Source organism: Hemiscyllium ocellatum, chromosome 47, assembly GCF_020745735.1.
Source record: "Hemiscyllium ocellatum isolate sHemOce1 chromosome 47, sHemOce1.pat.X.cur, whole genome shotgun sequence".
Taxonomy (NCBI): Eukaryota; Metazoa; Chordata; class Chondrichthyes; order Orectolobiformes; family Hemiscylliidae; genus Hemiscyllium; species Hemiscyllium ocellatum.
The window spans coordinates 20,099,069-20,120,943 of NC_083447.1; the positions used below are offsets into that span (position 1 = coordinate 20,099,069).

Consider the following 21,875-nt stretch of genomic DNA (forward strand, 5'->3'; position numbering starts at 1 on the left):
TGGTGGATTGGTATTGCACAGCAGGGAGGCAGCTCCCAAATCTACCTCAATCAGAACACGAATTGAACCTGTTTATCTGACCCATAAGTTGGGTCAGCTGAGTGAACTGGCCTTATTCTCCCTGATTTACCCTATTTAAAACAAACACTGAAGTGAGCACATTAATCATTGTCAGACAATCTTCATAAAACATATAGAGGGTGCAAGCTGCTTAGTAAGGATGGACAGTACAAGGAGAGAAAAGGAAAAGGCAGTTGAAGGCCCTTAGATGATCATGGAATCAAAGCATACCTTTGCAGTCATGTGAAAGGATCTACTCTCTGAAACATGATCTGTATTATGCTGAAATTCCGGAACTATCATCCTTCCCTAAAGAGCATTCATAACCATAAGGGAAAGGGTTTAGTGTTAGCTGAGGAACTTTCCCTTCAATTCTGAGCCAATGTCTTTCCAAGTAAAAAATGAGGTCTGCAGATGCTGGAGATCACAGCTGCAAATGTGTTGCTGGTCAAAGCACAGCAGGTCAGGCAGCATCTCAGGAATAGAGAATTCGACGTTTCGAGCATAAGCCCTTCATCAGGAATGCATTTGCAGCAATGTCTTTCCAAGGCCAACATCGGGTGTAATGTGTTAGATATATGCAAGAAATTCCTGTGTCCATTTGGTACTGTTTTTGTGTCTGTCCATTTCTATCTTTTCCTTCATTCGATGAGTGTGTAATTCTTCAGAGGGATGAGGGAATCCCACACTGAAAGGGGTTGCTGTAAAGTGTGGTCCGGTTGCCAATGGGGGACATCAATGTCCAACAGCCTGAGGTTTCCCGACAGCTCCTGTACCTCACTTTGCCGTTACCTCGGTCCAACCCCGATCAGTTTGGGAGCGTGGCTGATCCCCTGTTTGTTTGTTGTCGGTGTCTGTGGAAACTAACTGTCTTCCTCATTCAGAGCAACTGGAGAGGATTGAAGAGGGAATGGATCAAATCAATAAGGACATGAAAGAAGCAGAAAAAAATCTCTCGGATCTGGGCAAATGCTGTGGCCTTTGTTCCTGTCCTTGCAATAAGTAGGTGCCAACTGTTGGCCCCAGAGGCCACTCTGCCTGCCTGCCTGCCTGCATGCCTGAAAAGCTGCTTGCTCGGAGCTAACACGGTTCAATACTGCCACTGACAGCCTCATGAATGAAGTAGTACTTTGAGAAGCAATCTGCAAATATGCAAGTTTTTTCATTCCCTTAGAAATTATTTCCCATGTTAGACCATAATGAGAGGGGCCGGAAAAACACAGCAAGCCAGCCTGTCTCTCGGGGGAAATGACAGCAACAACAATGTGAGTAAATTGTTCCAAGGCACTTTCCAAGGAATTAAACTTGATGTCACATGAAGAGATATTAGGACAGGTGACCAAAACATATGACAAAGACTTGGTTTAAGGAACATTTGAGGAGAGAGAGAGAGAGAAAGTTGGAGAGGTGTAATGGTAGAAATTCCAGAGCTTGGCTCACAAATTCTAATGGTAGAGCCATCAATGGTAGAGGGATTACAATTGGGAAAGTCGCAATTGGCCAACACTGAAGGAAGATAGATATCTCGAGGGGTTGCAGGGATGGGGAAAGGGATTTGACCATGAAAGTGACATATTTAAAAATCGAGATGTTGTCACCACAGGAGCCAATGTGTCTCAGTGGGTTTGGGGTGGGGTGCTGAGGAGTGAGATTGACTCGGTATGAGTTAGGCTGCAGGAGACAGAGTTTTGGAAGGAGGTCAATTAAGGAGGATGTTCACCTGTTCAGAACTCTACTCTCTCAGAAATAAGATAGATGTCAGTAAACACGTAAACGTTATAACATTCAATACCGGCCTGGCTGATTGTATTTGCAATACTTCCCTGGCCAATGTTGTGGCAATACAGTAACTGGTGAGGAAACAGAACATTATAAAACAGGCATTCAGTATCATACAAATTGTTGGAACACAGATTTAATGTGATCAGTAGAAGGATTAAAGGGACAAGAGGATTCTTTTTCACCCAGGAAGTGGTGGCTGTGTGGAATTCACAGTCTAGTTTGGTGGTTGAGTTGGAAACCCACAACTAATTTAAAGGAACCTGAATCTACCCCGAAAGACTGTAACCTGCAGGGCACGGACCTGATGCTGGTAAGCAGGATTGGAATGGGCCGCTCGTTTATTCAGCTGGTGCAGATGTGATGGGCCAAGCGACCTCTTTCTCTGCTATAACCTTTCTACGGCTTTCTGTTCATCATGTGCAAAGTTGACCTGTGCTGTTTGCACAAGACAGCAAAGACGCTGGTGAAATATTAAACAGACAAGGCTATCTCAAACTCTGCAAAGGTCCGGGATTGCTGAAAAGTGGGTAAACAGCCCGAGGATGGAGGGAAAGTAATGTAATACACCTGGACAAGTTTGAAAATGGACAGACAATGATAATTGGTGGATTATATGCTCGCAGCTGAGAGTTAACATCAAAGAGAATATAACCCACAGAATCAACACAACGTGGCTGACATCTTACCTGTGGCCATAATGCTTGTGAGCATAGTTCTCGTTGGGAGCAGAGGGTCAGTGAATATACTGTTACAGTGCATCACATAATTTAAATGAAATCTTTTCCATGTGTTATACCACAATCTCTAACCATTGGCAGGCAAATTCCCACCCAATAAAAACAAGAAAGGACGACTTGCATTTATATAGTGCCTTTCACAATCTCAGACCAGCTCAAAGTACTTTTCAACCAAAGAAGAATGTTCAAAGTGTATGCACGGTCATATGTTCGGAAACACTGCAGTCCCTGGTTACACAACCAGCATTGTGAGACTGGCTAGAGAATGATGTTGGCAGTAGAATAAATACTGGTCAGACAGCAAGGCAACTACCCAACTGTTTGCCCAATGGAGCTGCGGGCTGTTTTACATCCACCTGAGGGGGCAGTCAGGGTCTTGTTTAGTGTCTCACATGGAAGACCTCTGACAGTGCCACACTTCCTCTGTACATCATTGGATCGTTCAACACATTTTTTGTGTGGACTTCAACCCGCACCATTGACTTCAGAGGCCAAAGTGCTGCTCGTCAATCCATAGCAAGTGAACAGTGACCAAATGGCAAGTAACTAGTGATTTGTTGAGGATGGACTTTTCTCACATATGTACAGCAGAATTGTCTCATAGCTTTTCTAACAGTAGGGGAGAAAGCAGGACAGACATGTTATGTGGGACTAATACAGCTCCCCCATCAGTAATGGAACCAACCAGATCATCCACCAGTCAGTTCACTAAGCTGCTGATTGTCCTACTGTCCCATGTAGAGTGAGGGGAAGTATCTTACTCCACCACAGGCCTTGCTCCTAGGTCTTAAAGTCAAGGTCCACTCCTCAGGATCCTGCAATGAGAAGGTGAATTATTTTTTATTTTTCTTCTCACAGATTGAGGGTCTTTGGGCAGAAAGGGATTGGGCTTTGTAGAGATGTGTGGTTTTCATTGGCCATACTCCCCTCCCATTTGTGCCTCCAACCGGTCTAGCCTGGGGCATGTGGAGGCCATACCCCCAGACCTCCCCAACCCAAAATCCAGCTGGCAGCTCACTTGGGTCTTCCATATCAGAAACTAGCCGCTCAATCCCGTCATTGTGGAGTGAGGTGATCAGGGAGGTGGTCAGTTGGTTTGCTTAGGTGCCATTATTTGACCTCTTCAGGGTCTTAATTGCCTGACCAATTGACCTTCCCACCCGGCTGATGTGGCAAGAATGAGTGAGTTTGCTGGATTTGTGGCATAACTACAAATTAAACTCATAGCAATAAGTTAGGAAGAGTGTTGAGTAATGTAAGGGGTTGGGGGGGTCATTCCTGCAGGTAGTACATTGTCCCAAAATTTACATTTAAGTTAATTTTTAAAAATGTTTCCTTTATCTTCTCCTTTTCCTCTTTCCCTTAATTAATTTGCTCCCATTATGTTTACTTTTCTGTGTCTGATTTGACTTTAATTCATTTTTATTTGTGTCTCACTCATTCGGGTGGGTGGTGGGGGAGTGGGGTGGATCAGGAATTTGGAGGCTGCAGTGAGGAACATGTAGAAACCACTCTCCAAATATGTAGGGAATTAGAATGAATAGTGTGTCTGAAGAAAAGGAGGTCGGAGTATTCCTTCTTTTCATTGGTCCACAAGGAAGCCCCAAATAAAGTTACACTATTAACTTGTAAATCTTTCTGAGTGTGCCCACTCCATAGGGTCTGATCTGGGGCTGTCCGCACAATGAGTGTGCAGATTATAATTGCCCATTGGTGACAATGACCAGAACGGGTTCCTAACAGCAGAGCAAAACTCTCCTCCTGACTCCCTAGAGTCCATCTGCCATCTACAAGGCACATTGTCAGGAGTGTGGTGGAAGACTCTCCATTTGCCTGGATCAGTGCAGCTTCAGCAACATTCGAGAAACTCCATAACATTCATATAAAATATTCCGCCTGATTGGTATCACATCTATCACCTTAAATATTTACCCCACTTCACAGCCAACGAATGGTAGCACCAGAGTGTACCAAAAGATGTATTGCAGTAAGTTATCCAAAGCCACGACCTCCATCAAGAAGCATATTGGAATACTGGCATCTGCAAGTTTTGCTCTATCCAGCATTGGTCATAAATCACCATTCCTTCAAAATCACTGGGTCCACATTCCCGGTTCTCACTAATGGCACTGTGGGAGCACCTTCACGACATGGACTAAGAAGAAGATCATCTGCCTGAAGGGATTTCTGAAAGGAAATGTAACCATGGGAAGTGAATGTTGGTCTTATCAGGAATGAATAAAACATTGCTCAGATTTGTGTGCACAAATCACATGGCTCCATCAGAATCTCTATGTTTCTATTTCCATCTCTATGTCTTATGCTACCTTGTTTGTGAATCTGACTTCCTATTTCCTGTTGTGATACTGCCACAGCAGTTAGCCAGCCTCTGGGCTCAGACACTGTTAAAAAATACCCCATTGAGATATACTTCTGCAACACACTGCATTTCTGAAACTGTGGAGTTACAACTTCCCTCTGTAACTAGCAGGCATGAGCTGAAACCTGTTCCCACTCCCACTTCAGTACTCAATATTAGGCACCTTTTCGATAGATGTTCCCATGATATAACAACATATTATTTTCCAGTAATTAAGTCAGAATTTGAAGGGGCAACATTTATCACCATCTGCCTGGATATACCCAACGTTACTCCGCCAGTACTGCCTAGAAATCAATACCCTCAATACAAAGCAGTTCAGAGCTCTTGAGTTTGTAGATGGTGGGGATGTTACTGTACTTGACAGTGCATTGGGTTCCTTTCTTACATTGACCCTGTATTCCATCCAGGCTGTTTTTGCAGTTGTGATTCCCCAGCCCACCTAAAAAAGGCACAAAATCAGTTTGGGGCAAAAAAAATCTCAGAAACATCACTGGCTGTAGGGTGACAAAACTTGGCCATATGTATGTCGAGCTTAGAGATGCAGAGTTTGGTCATAGGGATGAAGATCCTGGGCATAGGAATGCAAAACTTTAACCCAGGTCTACATAGCTTGTTCATAGAGATGCAGAACCTGGTTGTAGAGATGTGCAAAGTTTGGTTTTAGGAATGCAGAACCTTGTTATATCTCCACAGAGCTTGCTGGCAGGGATGCAAAGTTTAGTAATAAAAATGCAGAATCTGTTGATGGGGTTTGCAGAACTTAGTTGTAGGTATCTAAAGCTGGCCATAGGTATGCAAAGTTTAGGCCATCAGTATGCAAAGACCTTGGCTACAGTCACACAAAGCATGGTATTTAGTACATGAAGCTTGGCCACAAGTATTTAGCATTTGTTACCTTTGTACAGAACCTGAAATTAGATAAACTGTTTAGAAGTTACAGATCTCGATGTGATGTTGCTGTTTAGGGCACTTTCCCACTCACTTTCCTCATCATCTGAGGACACTCCTGCCTTTATTTAAGAGAATTGCAGCCTATGCATTTAATTAAACCATGCACCTGTTTCCTTTATAGAAAAAAAACTAAGGAACTTGTACAAATATGAAATCAAATTTCATATCTTTTTTTAAATAGCATGGTAAGAGCCTAAATTGAATTTAATCTAAATTATCTTTATATGCAAGTGCTAGTAGAAGGACTTCAGATTCTTCCCCAGAGTGTCATTTAGTGGCAAGAATCTGCAGCTACAGCATCATGACAGGCGCCATGGGAGAACATAAATTCAGAAGTGACTTACATTTATATAGAACCTGTCACGACCTCAAGATGTCTCAAAGCGCTTGACAGAAAATGGAGTATTTTTGAAGTGTGGTCACTATAGTGATGTGGAGAAACAATTGCCGTTTGTAATGGTAGCTGTTGACACAAACATGACTGAAAAGAATTGACAATAGGAGCAGTGTTTGTGGTCTGGACGTATACATCATGAAACAGGTTCTGAACAATTAATGTAGAAGCATTAACTTTGCTTTTCTGAAAGGATTAAGACCCATGATTTGAACAATTATTTTAAAGCCGCATGTCTCTGGACTCTCACATCCAAGTCCATTGAGCTTGCCTTCAGAACACAGAAGGGAAAATTGACAGGGAACGAAAAAACAGCTACACCCCTCATTTAGTTACATAAAAGAGTGCTAATAAAAATACCTTTTTATGGGTGTGCATATTTGGTGAAGCCACGATACACTTTGATTGCACGTTGCTCGTGATAGAATTCCAGTGAGGCATTGGGATTGCTAGCATGTGTGCATGATCTGGAGTGATAATAGTTCAAAGAAGTTTGTTGCCTGGTTTCAGCTTTGGAGGTGTTTTGGATAAGCCTCCGTTGGGAAACATACTTCAGTGTAAAAGGCTCTGGGAAGGATTTGTAACTTACTATGTCTGTATCGGATGCCACAGATTGCCCAGTGATCTTTGGGTGTAATATGGGCAGATGATGGTTCCAAGCCATGATAAATCAAAACAACTAAACTCCTTGTACATTTCCTGCTTTGAAGGTTAAAGAACTTTGAGGCAGGAGGAGCCTACAAGAAGGTGTGGGGGAATAACCAGGATGGTGTGGTGGCCAGCCAGCCTGCCCGGGTGATGGACGATCGGGAACAGATGGCTATGAGTGGCGGATACATCCGAAGGTAAACTGTTTAGGTTTGTGGAGATCAGATGTTAGAAATCCCCATTGGAAAGATGTTCAATGGGCAGTCTTTGCTGTAAGGTTCTCCTTCTGCACCTATACATTAATTATCAATGTGTGCTGAAAGTTAAGAGGGATGTTAAATGTGGCCTAGCCAGTGATACCCATGTTCCCTTGAATGAATAATTAAGAGAAATGCTTTAGGTTGCAGCTGGAATAGTAGCGGAAGTAGACCCCTCGAGCCTACTCAAGAAGACCATGGCTGATCACTTGTGTGTTGACTTCCACATTCCCCAATAACCTCTGATTATATTCCCTAAAGAGACTGTATCGACCTTTAGCTTAAAAATCAATCACCTCTCTTGTGGCACAGTGGAGGTTTCCCTATCCATGGACCATGAGGCCCAGGTTCAAGTCCCACCTGCTCCAAACGTTTGGAATAAGGTTTCTGAACAGTTTGATTAGAAAAATCTGATGAGAACTGTGACAACCCAGTTGTCTACAGCCATTTCAAGCCCCTCAGTGATTAAAACTCACATGAGTTTGCAGATAAAACTGTGTCTTCTAACAAGGATGGGAGGGAGTTTCATTAATACAATGTGCCTGTGCTACCCTTTTAGTGGAGCTTTGTAATCAGCCCCACTTCCCAGTTAGTTCCCAGTCATCTCATCAAAGTTTTCTTTTTAAACATGACTGAGCAGGATTTAACCTTGCAACTGGGCGAGCAGTCTGCTGGCAGTTTGTGTGATCCACAGTCTGTCTAGATATATTGTACCTCAGTCATTGTTTTAATGCATTAATTCCATGTTTTCTGACCAGTTGATATGAGTGGGCACATTGATAACCCATATGAGTCGAGTTAGATTCCAATATTTAAAGAAACGCTACAGTCATGAATTTACTGAAACTGGAATACTGACAGAAGCAATTGAAAGGATAGAGAACAAATGTTCAAAAGCTGTTTCTCAGTTCTGTGACCCTTCTCTGCCTGCACTGATGGGGTGGTTGCAGGGAGATATACTTCCTCACCACGAGATGGATAAAGCTGTACATTGATGGAGTGGCCACCCTGAGGATTCATGAGCACTCCTGGTTGATTGTATGCATTGTGTGGAGGCCGTGTGCCTATAGGCCTGTTCTGCCCTGTGCCTATGGGAAGCCTATGGGTCTGTTCTGCCCTGTGCCTATGGGAAGCCTATGGGTCTGTTCTGCCCTGTACCTAGTGCTCCATTATGTCCTTTAACTATGGGAAGCCATCAGAATCCACAAAGCTGAGTCCCTGCTTGTTCTCACTTGCATCATCACAGGAAATTTTGACATAGAGTCATAGAGATGTACAGCATGGAAACAGACCCTTCTGTCCAACCTGCCCATTCTGACCAGATATCCCAATCCAATCTAGTCCCACCTGCTGGCACCCGGCCCATATCCCTCCAAACCCTTCCTATTCATATACCCAGCCAAATGCCTTTTAAATGTTGCAATTTTTCCAGCCTCTACCACTTCCTCTGGCAGCTCATTCCATAAACGTACCATCCTCTGTGTGAAAAAGTTGCCCCTTAGGTCTCTTTTATAACTTTCCCCTCTCGTCCTAAACCTATGCCCTCTAGATCTGGACTTCTCCACAGGGAAAATACTTTGTCTATTTATCCTATCCATGCTCCTCATAATTTTGTAAACCTCTGTAAGGTCACCCCCTCAGCCTACGACACTCCAGGGAAAAAAACCCCAGCCTGTTCAGTCTCTCCCTACATCTGAAATCCTCTAACCCTGGCAAAATCCTTGTAAATCTTTTCTGAACCCTTTCAAATTTCACAACATCTTTCCGATAGAAAGGAGACCAGAATTGCATGCAATATTCTAACAGTGGCCTAACCAATGTCCTGTACAGCTGCAACACGACCTGATGCAAAATACTCATTTAGTATCTTCCACATTTTCTGTGGCTCCACACAAAGTCTGCCTTGGTGATCTTTGAGGGGCCCTATTCTCTCCCTAGTTACCATTTTGTCCTTAATGCATTTATAAAAACCCTTTGGATTCTTAACAAATTCCTCTCCATCTAAACCTTTGACACTATGGCAGTCCCAGTCTATATGTGGAAAGTTAAAATCCCCTACCATAACAAATCTATTATTCTTACAGATAACTGAGATGTCTTCACAAGTTTGTTTCTCAATTTCCCTCTGACTATTAGGGGTCTATAATACATCCTAATAAGGTGATCATCCCATTCTTATTTCTCAGTTACACCCAAATAACTTTCCTGGATGTATTTCCAAGAATATCCTCCCTCAGTACAGCTGTAATGCTATCCCTAATCAAAAATGCCACTCCCCTTCCTCTCTTGCCTCCCTTTCTATCCTTCCTGTAGCATTTGTATCCTGGAACATTAAGCTGCCAGTCCTGCCCAGCCCTGAGCCATGTTTCTGTAATTGCTATGATATCCCAGTCCCATGTTCCTAAACATGCCCTGAGTTCATCTGCCTTCCCTGTAAGGTCCCTTGCATTAAAATAAATGCTGTTTAATTTATTAGTCCTACCTTGTCCCAGCCTGCGCTGACTGTTTGACTTGTTCTCAGCTGAACTAGACTCCTACTGATCTCTTTCCTCACTATCTTCCTAGGTCCCACCCCCACTTTACTAGTTTAAATCCTCCCGAGCAACTCTAGCAAATCTCCCTGCCAGTATATTAGTCCCCTTCCAATTTAGGTGCAATCCGTCCTTCTTGTACAGGTCACTTCTACCCCAAAAGAGATTCCAATGATCCAAGAATGTGAATTCCTCTCCCAAACACTAGCACCTCAGCCATGCATTCATCTGCTCTATCCTCCTATTCCTGCCCTCACTAGCTCGTAGCACCGGGAGTAATTCAGATATTACTACTCTTGAGGACCTCCTTTTTAAATTCCTGCTGAACTCTCTGTAATCCCCCATTCAGAATCTCAACCTCTTCCCTTCCTATGTCATTGGTTCCAATGTGTACAATGACATCTTGCTGGCCCCTCTCTCTCTTGAGAACATTCTGCATCCTCTCTGAGACATCCTTGATCGTGGCACCAGGGAAGCAACACACCATTCTGATTTTTTGCTGCTGGCCACAGAAACGTCTGTCTGTACTTCGGACTAGAGAATCCCCTACCACAATTGATCTCTTGCATTAGAGCTAGTCTCAATACCAGAAATTTGGCTGCTGGTGCTACGTTCCCCTGTGAATCGATCACCCCCTACATTTTCCAAAACAGCATACTTGTTTGAAATGGAGAAATCACAGAAGACTACTACACTAGCTGACTACCTCTCTTACCTTTCCTGGATTTAACCATCTATGACTGTATCTGAGACCTCCCCTCCCCCCCCCCCACCCCTTCCTATAACTGCCGTCTATCACATACCGTTGCTGTTGCAAATTCCTCTTTGTCTCTAACTGTCTCTCCAACTGATCCATGCGATCCGATAGGATTCGCAACCAACAGCATTTATTACAGATGTAATCTACAGTAACCTGTAACTCTCCTTAAACTCCCACATCTGACAAGAAGCGCATATTACTCTACTAAAGGCCATTTTTGCTCCTTCACAATCTACAGACCCAGAAAATAACACCGTCTTATTCCTCTACAAAGTACTGCCTCAGGTTAAATGAATAGTTATGGCTTATATTTTAAGTTTAATCAAGAGACATATCTCAAAAAACATATAATCAAGAAAGAACCTACTCTACTCACTACTGTAGACTTTCTGTAGGCCACACTTAAAACAATTCACTTATCTGTTTCTGTGCTGTGACTTCGCCCAGTTTCTCCAAGATCAGTTATGAATTTCACTGTGTTAATTTTCCCAGACGCACTCTGATGTCCAGCATAACATGAATTCAACAGCAAATGATCAACAGCTTAAGCATTTCTGGGTGACTGGCTTTGAGATTTGGCAAATAGAGTCATAGAGATGTACAGCTTGAAAACAGACCCTTCGATCCAACTCATCCATGCCGACCAGTTATCCCAACCCAGTCTAGTCCCACTTGCCAGCACCTGGCCCATATCCCTCCAAACCCTGTCTGCAATAGCTGCCTGAAAGGAATCAGAGTTTCTAAGTGGAAGATAGTGGTGGCTTTGCAGTGGTAATATCACTGGATGAGTAATCTAATGTAAAGCTCTGGGAACATGGGTTCAAACCCCACCATCAGAGTTAAAATTAGAGTGGTGCTGGAAAAGGACAGCAGGTCAGGCAGCATCTGAGGAGCAGGAAGATCGACGGTTCAGGCAAAAGCCCTTTATTCTCATTCCTGATGAACGGCTTTTGCCCAAACATCGATTTTCCTGCTCCTAGGATGCTGCCTGACCTGCTGTACTTTTCCAGCACCACTCTAATCTTTGACTCTGATCTCCAGCATCTACAGTACACATTTTTGCCTCAAAGCCCACCATGACAGCTGGTGGAATTTAACTTGATTAATAATTCTCGATTTGAAAGCTAATCTCAGTGATGGTGATTATAAAACTTCATTTATTGCTATACAAACCCAACTGGTTCACTATAGAATTGTTACAGAAGGAGATAATTCAACCTATCATGCCGGTATCGGCTCATTAAAGTAGTTGTGGTTCTGTTCGCCAAGCTGTGAATTTGTGTTGCAGACGTTTTGTCCTCTGTCTAGGTGACATCCTCAGTGCTTAGGAGCCTCCTGTGAAGCAATTCTGTGATCTTTCCTCTGGCATTTGCAGTGGTTTGAATCTGCCGCTTCCGGTTGTCAGTTCCAGCTGTCCGCTGCAGTGGCCGGTATATTGGGTCCAGGTCGATGTGCTTATTGATTGAATCTGTGAATGAGTGCCAAGCCTCTAGGAATTCCCTGGCTGTTCTCTGTTTGGCTTATTATAGGACACTACTATTATAGGACAACACTACTATTATAGGACAAGCCAAACAGAGAACAGCCAGGGAATTCCTAGAGGCATAGCACTCATCCACAGATTCAATCAATAAGCACATCGACCTGGACCCAATATACCGACCACTGCAACGGACAGCTGGAACTGACAACCGGAAGTGGCAGATTCAAACCACTGCAAATGCCAGAGGAAAGATCACAGAAGCGCTTCACAGGAGGCTCCCAAGCACTGAGGATGTCACCTAGACAGGGGACGAAACGTCTGCAACACAAATTCCCAGCTCGGCGAACAGAACCACAACAACGAGCACCCGAGCTACAAATCTTCTCCCAAACTTTGATCATTAAAGTAGTATCATTACCTGGTGCCAATTTCCTTTTTTTCCCATATCCGTGCACATTATTTTTATCCAATTTAACATCCAATGCCTCAATTGAACCTGCCTGCACCACATTTCCATACCCTGATGACTTGCTGAGTAAAAATGTGTTCCCTCACGGTACCTTTGCTTCCTTTGTAGATCACTTTAAATCTATGCCTTCTTGTCCTTGATCATTTTAAGAGTGGGAACAGTTTCTCAATATACAGTATACTCTGTCCAACCAAGAAATGACTTTCAAAATCTTTCCTCTCAGCCTTCTTCTTCCAAGGAGAACATTTCCAACTTCTTCAGTCTATCCACATAACTGAAGTTTCTCATCTCTGGAACCATTCTTGTAAAGCACTCCTGCTGTCTCTCCAATGCATTCATTTCTTTCCCAAAATGTGGTGCCCAGAACTATACACAATATTCCAGCTCTTTAACAAGAGTTTTACAAAGGTTCAATGTCACCACCTTGCTTTTGCGCTCCATGCCCCTATTAATAAAGCTGAAGATACTGTATGCTTTATTAAGTTTTCTCTCCACCTGTTCTGCCACCTTAAATGGTCTGTGGTCCTTCACTCAGGTCCCTCTGCTCCCGCATTCTTATAGAATTGTACCCCCATTTTGTATTGTCTTTCAATGTTCTTTTAATCAAAATCTATCACCTCATACCTCTCTGCATTAAACCTAATCTGCACCTATCTGCCCACTCCACCAACATGTCCTTTTGGAGTTCCACACTGTCCTCTTCACAGTTAATAAATCTTCCAAGTTTTGTGTCATCTGCAAACTTGAAAATTGCCCCTGCACACAAAAATCTAGATCATTAATATATATCAGGAAAAGCAGAGGCCCCAATACTGAGCCCTGAGGAACTCCACTACAAATCTTCCTCCAGCCTGAAAAATATCCATTCAGCATTACTGTCTGTTTCCTATCACTCAGCCCATTTTTGTATCCAGTTTGCTACTGACTCTTTTATTGCATGACCTATAACCTCCTTCATAAGTCTGTTATGTGGCATTGTTTCAAAAGCAGAACCTTTCTATTAAGGTAGTTCTTAATTAGATTAGATTCCCTACAGTGTGGAAACAGGCCCTTCGGCCCAACCAATCCACACCGACCCTCCAAAGAGTAAACCACCCAGACCCATTTTCCCTTTGACTAATGCACCTAACGCTATGGGGAATTGAGCATGGCCAATTCACCTGACCTGCACATCTTTGGATTGTGGGAGGAAACCGGAGCACCCAGAGGAAATCCACGCAGACACTGGGAGAATGTACAAACTCCACACAGACAGTTGTCCAAGGCTGGAAATGAACCTGGGACCCTGGTGCTGTGAGGCAGTAGTACTAACCACCATGCCACCGTGCTGCTTGTTAGGGAAGGAAATCTGCTGTCCTTACCTGGTCTGGCCTACATGTGACTCCAAACGCAAAGCAATGAAGTTAACTGTTGAGTTCCGAAGAAGTGATACTGAACCCAAACAATTGACCCTATCTTCTCTCCACAGTTGCTGGTAGACCTGCTAAGTTTCTCCAGCAATTTCAGTTTTTCTTTCAGATTTCCAGCATGCACAATTCTTTGTTTTTTTTTCATTTAGTAGTTGGCTCTTTTCTGCTGCCTGAAATGGCTGTAGCAAAATGCTTAGCTCCAGGGCAATTAGGGATGGGCAACAGATGCTGGCTGTGCCAGAAATGCCCACATCCCATGAAAAGCCAAAATAAAAAGCCCTGGGTGCAAAATCCTTAATCTGACCTCTTTAACAAATCTCTGCACCTGTCTGAAACTGGTCCAGCTGAGAACCTATGACTTTGACATGCACAGGAAGCTTCTCATCTGCCTGTACCTGGGTGCTCCATTGTGTTAAACCCGTCTGCTACAGGTCTGTAAGCTGCACTCTGTAGCCTGAGCTTGTTCTATTACTGAATCTTACCTGAGGTCCAACATATTGTAGCATGAGCAACAGCCAAGGTATGCTGACAGAGCTCCAGAATGTACATTGTAGAAAACACCTCTAGAGCTGTAAAACTAATACGTAAGGAACTTGTGGTGCAGGAAGGTAAGAAAGCCACTGCAATATGTCATTATTCGTTGGTATCTTTCCCTGACATTTCCTCAATGCTTTCCATTCACATTGTTTACTCGCCAGCTATTACTAACGACTTCCAGAAAGTCAGGGAGACTCATGAACCCATGATTAAAGAACAAAGACCATTTTAACTTTTCTGTAGTTGACCTAATTGTCTAGTGAAGAGCCACATTTATGAAATGTACAGAATATTTCTTTCTGCACAAGTATTGCCAGAAACGTTTAGGGGTTTCCCTAACACCTGTTTTTACTTCAGATTTCCAATAATCATAATATTTTACTTTATTGAAGGTGCCTAACCCTTTAATGGCCCCTTTGAACTGTCAGTCGGAGTGAGAATTCAAACACTTTGCTGAAATAGTTGTAGCTTTTTAAACTCAGCCAAGCATTCAAAATGACATAACAGTGGCCGTTAGGAAATGTGAGTGGAGACCTCTGTTGAAACTGTGTATTCAGGTGATAATCTTTTACCAACCAACACCAAATGCTTTGTTAATTTAAACAGTTCTGTAACTGATTTAAAAAAAATTAAAAGTTTTTAAATTCTCACTGACAGCTTTCATTACAATCCTCAGACCATGCACCTAAAAACACCTTATTCACCCTTCATGATTGTACACATCTGCTTTATAAATTTGTGACTCTCACATTTTAAGAGTCTTTGCAAACACCAAATTGGGGTCTGCCTGAACTCAGCACAAAGTTCAAATGACCCTGATGAGCATGGCATTCCTTCTTATGTGAATCACACTTCTCTCCTTTTCCCACAGTGACTAAAATTGGAGCTGTAAGAAATGGGAATTTGATTTTGCACCCACTCCATTTAAAAGCGTGCAATGTCCTCCCCAGACTGTGAAGATGTGATCCTCTAGGTGCCACCACACTTTTAAAGTTGTCTGATTATTTTGGTCTGGAAGAGAAATCCATCACAGATGGTGTCTTCACACCCGAAAGACATTGAATTCGAGGAACACTGCTAACCATCAGAATGATGCTGGAAGAACACAGCAAGGCAGGCAGCATCAGGAGGCTGGAGGAACACAGCAAGGCAGGCAGCATCAGGAGGCTGGGTGAACACAGCAAGACAGGCAGCATCAGGAGGCTGGGGGAACACAGCAAGGCAGGCAGCATCAGGAGGCCGAGGGAACACAGCAAGGCAGGCAGCATCAGGAGGCTGGGGGAACACAGCAATGCAGGCAGCATCAGGAGGCTGGGGGAACACAGCAAGGCAGGCAGCATCAGGAGGCCTTGCTGTGTTCCCTCAGCCTCCTGCCTGTCTATTTTGGATTGCAGCATCTGCAGTATTTTTGTCTCCAAACAATCAGAATGAGCCTGATTTTCTGTGTGCCTGACTGGAGGGTGGGTGTCACCTGCCCTGCCCACATTCTTCACAATTGTGAACTGTTGACTCAACACAGACTGGGGAACAGAATTTGATAATCTTCTGATATGTATTCAAGACAGGCTTCCATTTCAATAGCATCTTTATACCCTGGAACAGCTAAAAGCATTTACCACCATCTTTTGAAATGCAGCACTGTCACGATGTAAGAGGCACAGCAGCTGATAGGTGCACACTAAGCTCCCACAAACATTGACCTGATAATGACCAGAAACTCTACTGGTACTAGTCAGGATATTGGGGAGACGTCCCCTGTTCCTTTCAAAGTGGTATCATCAGATCTTTTATTACCACCTGAGAATCTCATTTCAACCTATACAATCCAAAGAAGGCACCTCCAACAGTGAAGCACCCTGTCAGCACCGCACTAGGATATTCACCCTTTAGTCTGTTGTCAAATCCTGGAATAGGGGCTTAAACTGGAGCCTTCTGAGGTGATGGCAGGACTCACTGAGTCATAGTTAATCCAAAAGATGGGGCATTATAATTCTTGAGGAACACAGGGGACAAGCAAGCAGCAAAGCCAAATTAACCATGGAGTCTCTCTTGAATAGTTTGTTGGGAAGCATGTGGTGAATAGGCTTCTGCTTCTTGGTCAGGGATTTCTTTCTTGGAAGATTTTATAATGAGACACAATGTGCAAGGAAAAGGCACTAAGTCAGAATGCTCATTTGAAGAGCCAGTAAGGACATGTTGGACTGAATGGCCTCTTTCTGCTTATTCCGTGATCTCCCTCTCACTGAAAGCCAACAGGTAGAGCTGACCTCTCCCCTTCACTGTTGGCTTCACCTCAGTGATTTTAGACATTGTGATTTGACACTGAGTCGATTGTTTGGATTCAGCTTGGAGCGAACCCTGACAAACAGCTGGACATTGTAACATGCTGCTTGGTCTGGTTTCAGAGTCACGGAAGATGCTCGGGAAAATGAGATGGAGGAAAACCTGGACCAGGTGGGAAGCATCATTGGCAACCTGCGACACATGGCTCTTGACATGAGCAATGAGATTGGCTCCCAGAATGCCCAGATTGACCGGATTGTGGTCAAGGTAAGAGTTTAAATGTAATCACCGGCAATCCTGGGTGAAAAGTGAAACTCCGGGAATCCAGGGCACTACCCAAGGTGGAAAAGAATAATAGAGGAATGCACAAACCATTCAGTAACAGTATTCTTGCATTTTGAGAACCTGTGCATGTTTGGGGAAGGAATCGACAAGGCTGGAAGGCAGTGGTCGGGGTCTCTGTCAACTTACCTTCACCCTACTTAAGGCTGGTGTTGGAAGCTCTGTCGAGCTGCCCTACTGAGGCTGTTAAGAGGGCAATTAATGTTCATTAAAACATCTCATCTTGCCTGCACTGTTATTTGATCAGGCTCCAGTTGATGGGATTTTTATGCGTTTATAATCTCACTTTCAGTCAGATTCAGGAGTATATTGAAAGGCGCTGGAGGAATATGGATGGCTGCTGATGGGGGGAGAGACATGGAGAGAAACCTAGGAAAGAGTGGGAAACATGAGTATAGGGAGCAGGAATATGCAAGTCCGCCCCTGCACCCTGCTCCCCCATTTAATACCATCATGGTTGATCTCATCTCAGCCTCAACTCTGCTTTCCGGCTTACTCTCCACAACCCCTCAACCCATTACTAATCGAAAATCAGTCCATTTCCTCCTCAAACGTATTCAATGCCCAGCATCCGTCATACTCTGGGGTAATGAATTCCACAGATTGATGAAACTTTGAGAGAAATAATTTCTCCTCGTCTCTATTTTAAATCTGATACCCCTTATGCTAAATGACCTCTTGAGAACTGCAATTCTCATGCATTTGAACGACTCAGGATTAAATTTAATCCTTCAGAACCCACGATGCCACAGGAAGATTGATGTGGGATATGGAGCAGGGTCTCATCAGTACAGTCAGGAAGGGAGGGATCTTTGAGGTTTATGCTGAGTCATTGTTGGCTGCAACTCAAAATGAGGGCGATGACCTAGCTGGCAGTGTTGGCAGCAGATGGTTGAACCAAGGAGATGTCTGCACCTTCCTCCCATATTGAGGTCCCTCGTCCTGATGAGCAAACATTCAGCAACAAATAAAATGGAGCATTCAGAACCTTGCCGTGAACTGCCTGTGCAGCGATGCACGCCAACAAACCTCAGCTTCAAGCAATATCATCCCTGGGGTGGCAAGTTTAACAAATTCCCAGGGAGCACTCATTGAGTTGCTCAAGTATCATTTTCTTTTTGGCTTTATTATTCTCACATGCCTTTTCATTGTAATCCAGCAGATTCTGGTGTGAGCATTCCCACTGTTCACTAGCACTAGTACCTTGTAAAGAAACATTCTCCCTCCGTTTGAGTTCCATGAGGGTGAAACCAGAGGCTGATGTCCAGCAGCCCCATCCCCAGAGCATTGTGGGTGTACTTACACCAAATGGACTGCAACTTGCTGGAAGGCATCTCAACACTACATTCTCAGGAAGCAATCAGAACTTGGCATTAGATGTTAGCCCAGCCAGCAATGCCCATGTCCGTTAATGGTGTCACAAAGCTAGTCCCTATTTTTCTAAAAGCTATTCCTTGGCTCAAGAAGACTCTGTCCTTGATTTTTTCAGAGGGGTAATAAACCAGGCTGGGCACCGATCAGTCTGGTTTCATACAGAGATAAAAGGTATTGAGAGGCCTTTATTGTTTATATGTAAACAGATGAGACTTCCGGCCAAAGTGGTCATGTTTTAGAAGTGACCTGTATAATGAAAGTGGAATGGTCAGCTCTCTAGCTGAGCTGAGCCGAGCCGAGCCATTTAGTTCAGTCCAGAACTGGTTGGGAGTTCATCAGGGAGCTGTGTGGAAACTCTCTTCTAACTTCAACCTGTAAGCATGTGTTCCATTTATACTGGTTTTTGAAGCGAGTTTGCTTCTTGGGGACTGTTGCGTATACTCAGAACAGCATAATTAAGTCTCGTTTGGATAGACTGAGTTCTGTAGGGGTTCTTTATTTTGTTCTGTGTAGTTTTCGTTGTGTAGTTTTGTGATTAAATTTTTTATCTGTTTTAAACCTGCTAGTCAACCTTGCCAACTTACCCCGGGTAATTCTCACTGTACACTTACAGAAACAAGTTACAAAGTTATGGTCTGGGCTGCCTGCTTAAGAATGTTTTGTGTGGTCTGGCCTAGTCCATAACAATGGAGCCACTATCGCCACCATTGTGGGAAATTGTGATCATCCTTGTTTGATCGCTGGAGCAGGTAGAAATGTAGTGATTGCACCACATGTTACTGATGAGGAAGGCCATTCAGTCTATCTTGATTCATCCTTACAGAACTGTACTGCCATCATTGCTACAGATGTATCTTTTTCAAATAATTTAAGGATTTTTCTCACACACACACACACACACACACACACACACACACGTACCAGCTCTTTCAGAGTAACAATTGCTGTTCTGCTCATTTCAGTTTTGTCTGTTTTCCTTTCCAGGGGGATATGAACAAAGCTCGCATTGATGAAGCCAATAAGCACGCCACCAAGATGCTGTGAGCTGCTTCTCTAGAAGAAGCCACCTTTCTGCCAGAGACACCCATCCCATTCTCCACTGCAGCATCTGAAAGGTCCTGGAGGGGCAAGTCCCCTGTGCTGTGATAGGAAACCACAAGGTTCAATATTATTCTGTACATTTAAATTTATTTTATAATTTCGCAGTGTTGCGGATTTTTCCAGTTGTGCAAGGTGTATATTTCAGTGTCAACGTGTGTAATTGCCTGCCCAAAGTGAACTAAGTGTATTGTTTTGTTTCTAATCTCTGTGCTGATTGGTTCTTTTTATGAATGAATTGTTCTCTGTAATCACATGACAACGTGAGCATGAACCAAGCTCAGTGTGTGCAGCTGAATATGCCGATAAACGTACAGCAGATTCCTCGACCCTCCTTAAATTATCATCCCAGTGCAGTAAAGGGACAGAGCTCCTCTGAAACTGGGGGCTGAGGCAGAGAACACAGGCCGCCAGAAATAAAGAGAAGGACTAAGGACTGACAAAGAGCACAATTGGTGATGCGGAACTTTGCTGTGAGTCCTTTCCACAGAGCAGTGTGCGCCAAGGAGTGGAAACGTCCAGCTTTTGTCTTGTCGCCCTCAGGGCAGCTGAGAATTTGCTCTTGTTCATTCTTGGCTCAGTATGCTCCAATAGCTTTTACTTCATTCTGTATGGAAATCAACTTGATGCTCGGAGTTAGCGTATGGAGGAATGGGTTTTAGAGCTGAGATCAAATGGGTCTTGAACAGAACTGAGCTTGCCTTGTTCATTGTAAAGAGACAGCCTTCACCCTTTATCCTTTCAGAGACTAGGAACTGCATTTATGATTATGTGCATGTTTAGTGCATTAACAGTCTTTTTTTTAAAGTTGCAACTGCTGAATGTCTGATATAAAAGCAGAAAGTTTAAGATTTGCAAACATTGTTTGAAAAGTAAATAACAATCACCATTTGAGGTCAGACCCTTTTTTCGGAGGTGGAGTTAACCTGTCTTTTCTCTTCCAATTACTGCCTTGCTTTTGAGATACAAGGTAACATTCAGGGCTTTGCTTTGCAGGCATAACAGAAATCATTAAAACATTTTAAAAAATTATTGAAAGAACTGCTCATTTATTCTTGCTGTTCTATGGAGCAAGAAAATCAAAAACAATGTGTTCCGGACCAGTTGGTCAGTGCAGCCCCAGGTCACATTGTTAAAACCTCCAAATTGAAATTCCAAATGCAATATCCAGTCTGAAGTTTTTTGCAATGAAAACCGATGTTACTGTTATTTTATCTTCAGGCAGCAATGTTGTTTATGTTAGTAAATTTAACTTGCAGCATTGTTATATGCTGAGATTTTGACATCTTGTGACACAGCTGCATATTCTTAAGTGGGCACCTTTCATATCAGACAGTTAAAAGGAGGCCTTTGGCTTATTATGTCTGTGCTGGCCTTTTTGGGGATCTCACTGTTAGGTGCACTCCCCTGCTTTTTGCCCACAACTTCCTTTGTCGTTTTGTCCTTTTCAAGTATTTATCGAACGCCACTTTGGGAAGTTTCAATCACTTGGACTGCCCTCTCAAGATGTCACCGTGTTCCTCTGGTTATTTGGATGTACAGAACTGAGTATTCTGGAAATATAACAACATTTATCAAAGCTTGCATTCACCAGGTCGATTTGCAAGAAATGCTAATGTAGTGGGAAAACCACATTGATACTGCACGTACAGTGTGACAGTGTAACATTGCTATTTTTGCATGTATCCCTGATGAATGCGAGATGAAAATCTGCATAAAGAGGCTTTTTTCAGCAATGAACAACTCTTTTTAAAAAAAATTCCATCTACTCTCATTCTTCTGTCATCTCTTCAACTCCTCCTCTACACAAATGTTTTAAACCGGTGTCCTGTGGTAACATAATTTCTCACCAGTGGAACCAGTTTAATTCTTCATCTTTCTGGTTGAAAGGTACACCTGAATTTATTCTCCTTTTGAGAACATTCAGTTCCAGTGTTGCTTGTGACTAAGTAAGGGAGCGTCAAATGCTCTGGAATCTTAAAGGGCTGACTACACAGACTGACTGGACAGTTCCACATCAGAGTGATGCACACTGCTCTAGCTTTTTGTACCTAGTTCCATCTTAAATGAAACATTCTAGAAACTCTCAGCAGCAGCATCGTTCCCTCAAGGCCGTAGCCCTTAGGATGTTCTGTGCAGTTTGACTGGCACATTTGGCATATTAGCCTTGGAGCTGCACCCAGTGGAAGAAATGGAACAGGGAACATTGCTCAATAGGTCAGGCAGCGTCTGTGCAGAGAAACTGAGTTCGTGGTTCCAACCTTTGTTCAGAACTGATGGAAAGCTATCAGTTCCTGGATGCTGCTGAACCTGCTGAGTGTTTCCAAGTTTTCATTTCCATTTCAGATGTTCCAACGTCTGCGGTGTATTCCTTTGG

The 21,875-nt window shown here is 43.3% G+C and overlaps 1 protein-coding gene across 1 annotated transcript; it reads left to right on the forward strand.

The window, feature by feature from the left end:
• The first annotated feature begins 949 nt into the window (after nucleotides 1–949).
• Nucleotides 950–19,541, forward strand: LOC132836708 (synaptosomal-associated protein 25). The gene is made up of 4 exons (XM_060856112.1): nucleotides 950–1,062; nucleotides 7,018–7,152; nucleotides 16,807–16,951; nucleotides 19,385–19,541. Exons 1-4 carry the CDS (start codon nucleotides 971–973, stop codon nucleotides 19,442–19,444), a joined length of 432 nt encoding a protein of 143 aa, XP_060712095.1. The 5' UTR covers nucleotides 950–970; the 3' UTR covers nucleotides 19,445–19,541.
• The last annotated feature ends 2,334 nt before the right edge of the window (nucleotides 19,542–21,875 follow it).

Excerpts from the sequence above, each read along its gene's own strand:
- LOC132836708 (XM_060856112.1), top strand. The coding sequence starts at position 971 with ATGGATCAAATCAATAAGGACATGAAAGAAGCAGAAAAAAATCTCTCG. Across the intron at positions 7,153-16,806 it reads AGTGGCGGATACATCCGAAG|AGTCACGGAAGATGCTCGGG; the intron begins GTAAACTGTTTA and ends GTCTGGTTTCAG. Across the intron at positions 16,952-19,384 it reads TTGACCGGATTGTGGTCAAG|GGGGATATGAACAAAGCTCG; the intron begins GTAAGAGTTTAA and ends TTTCCTTTCCAG.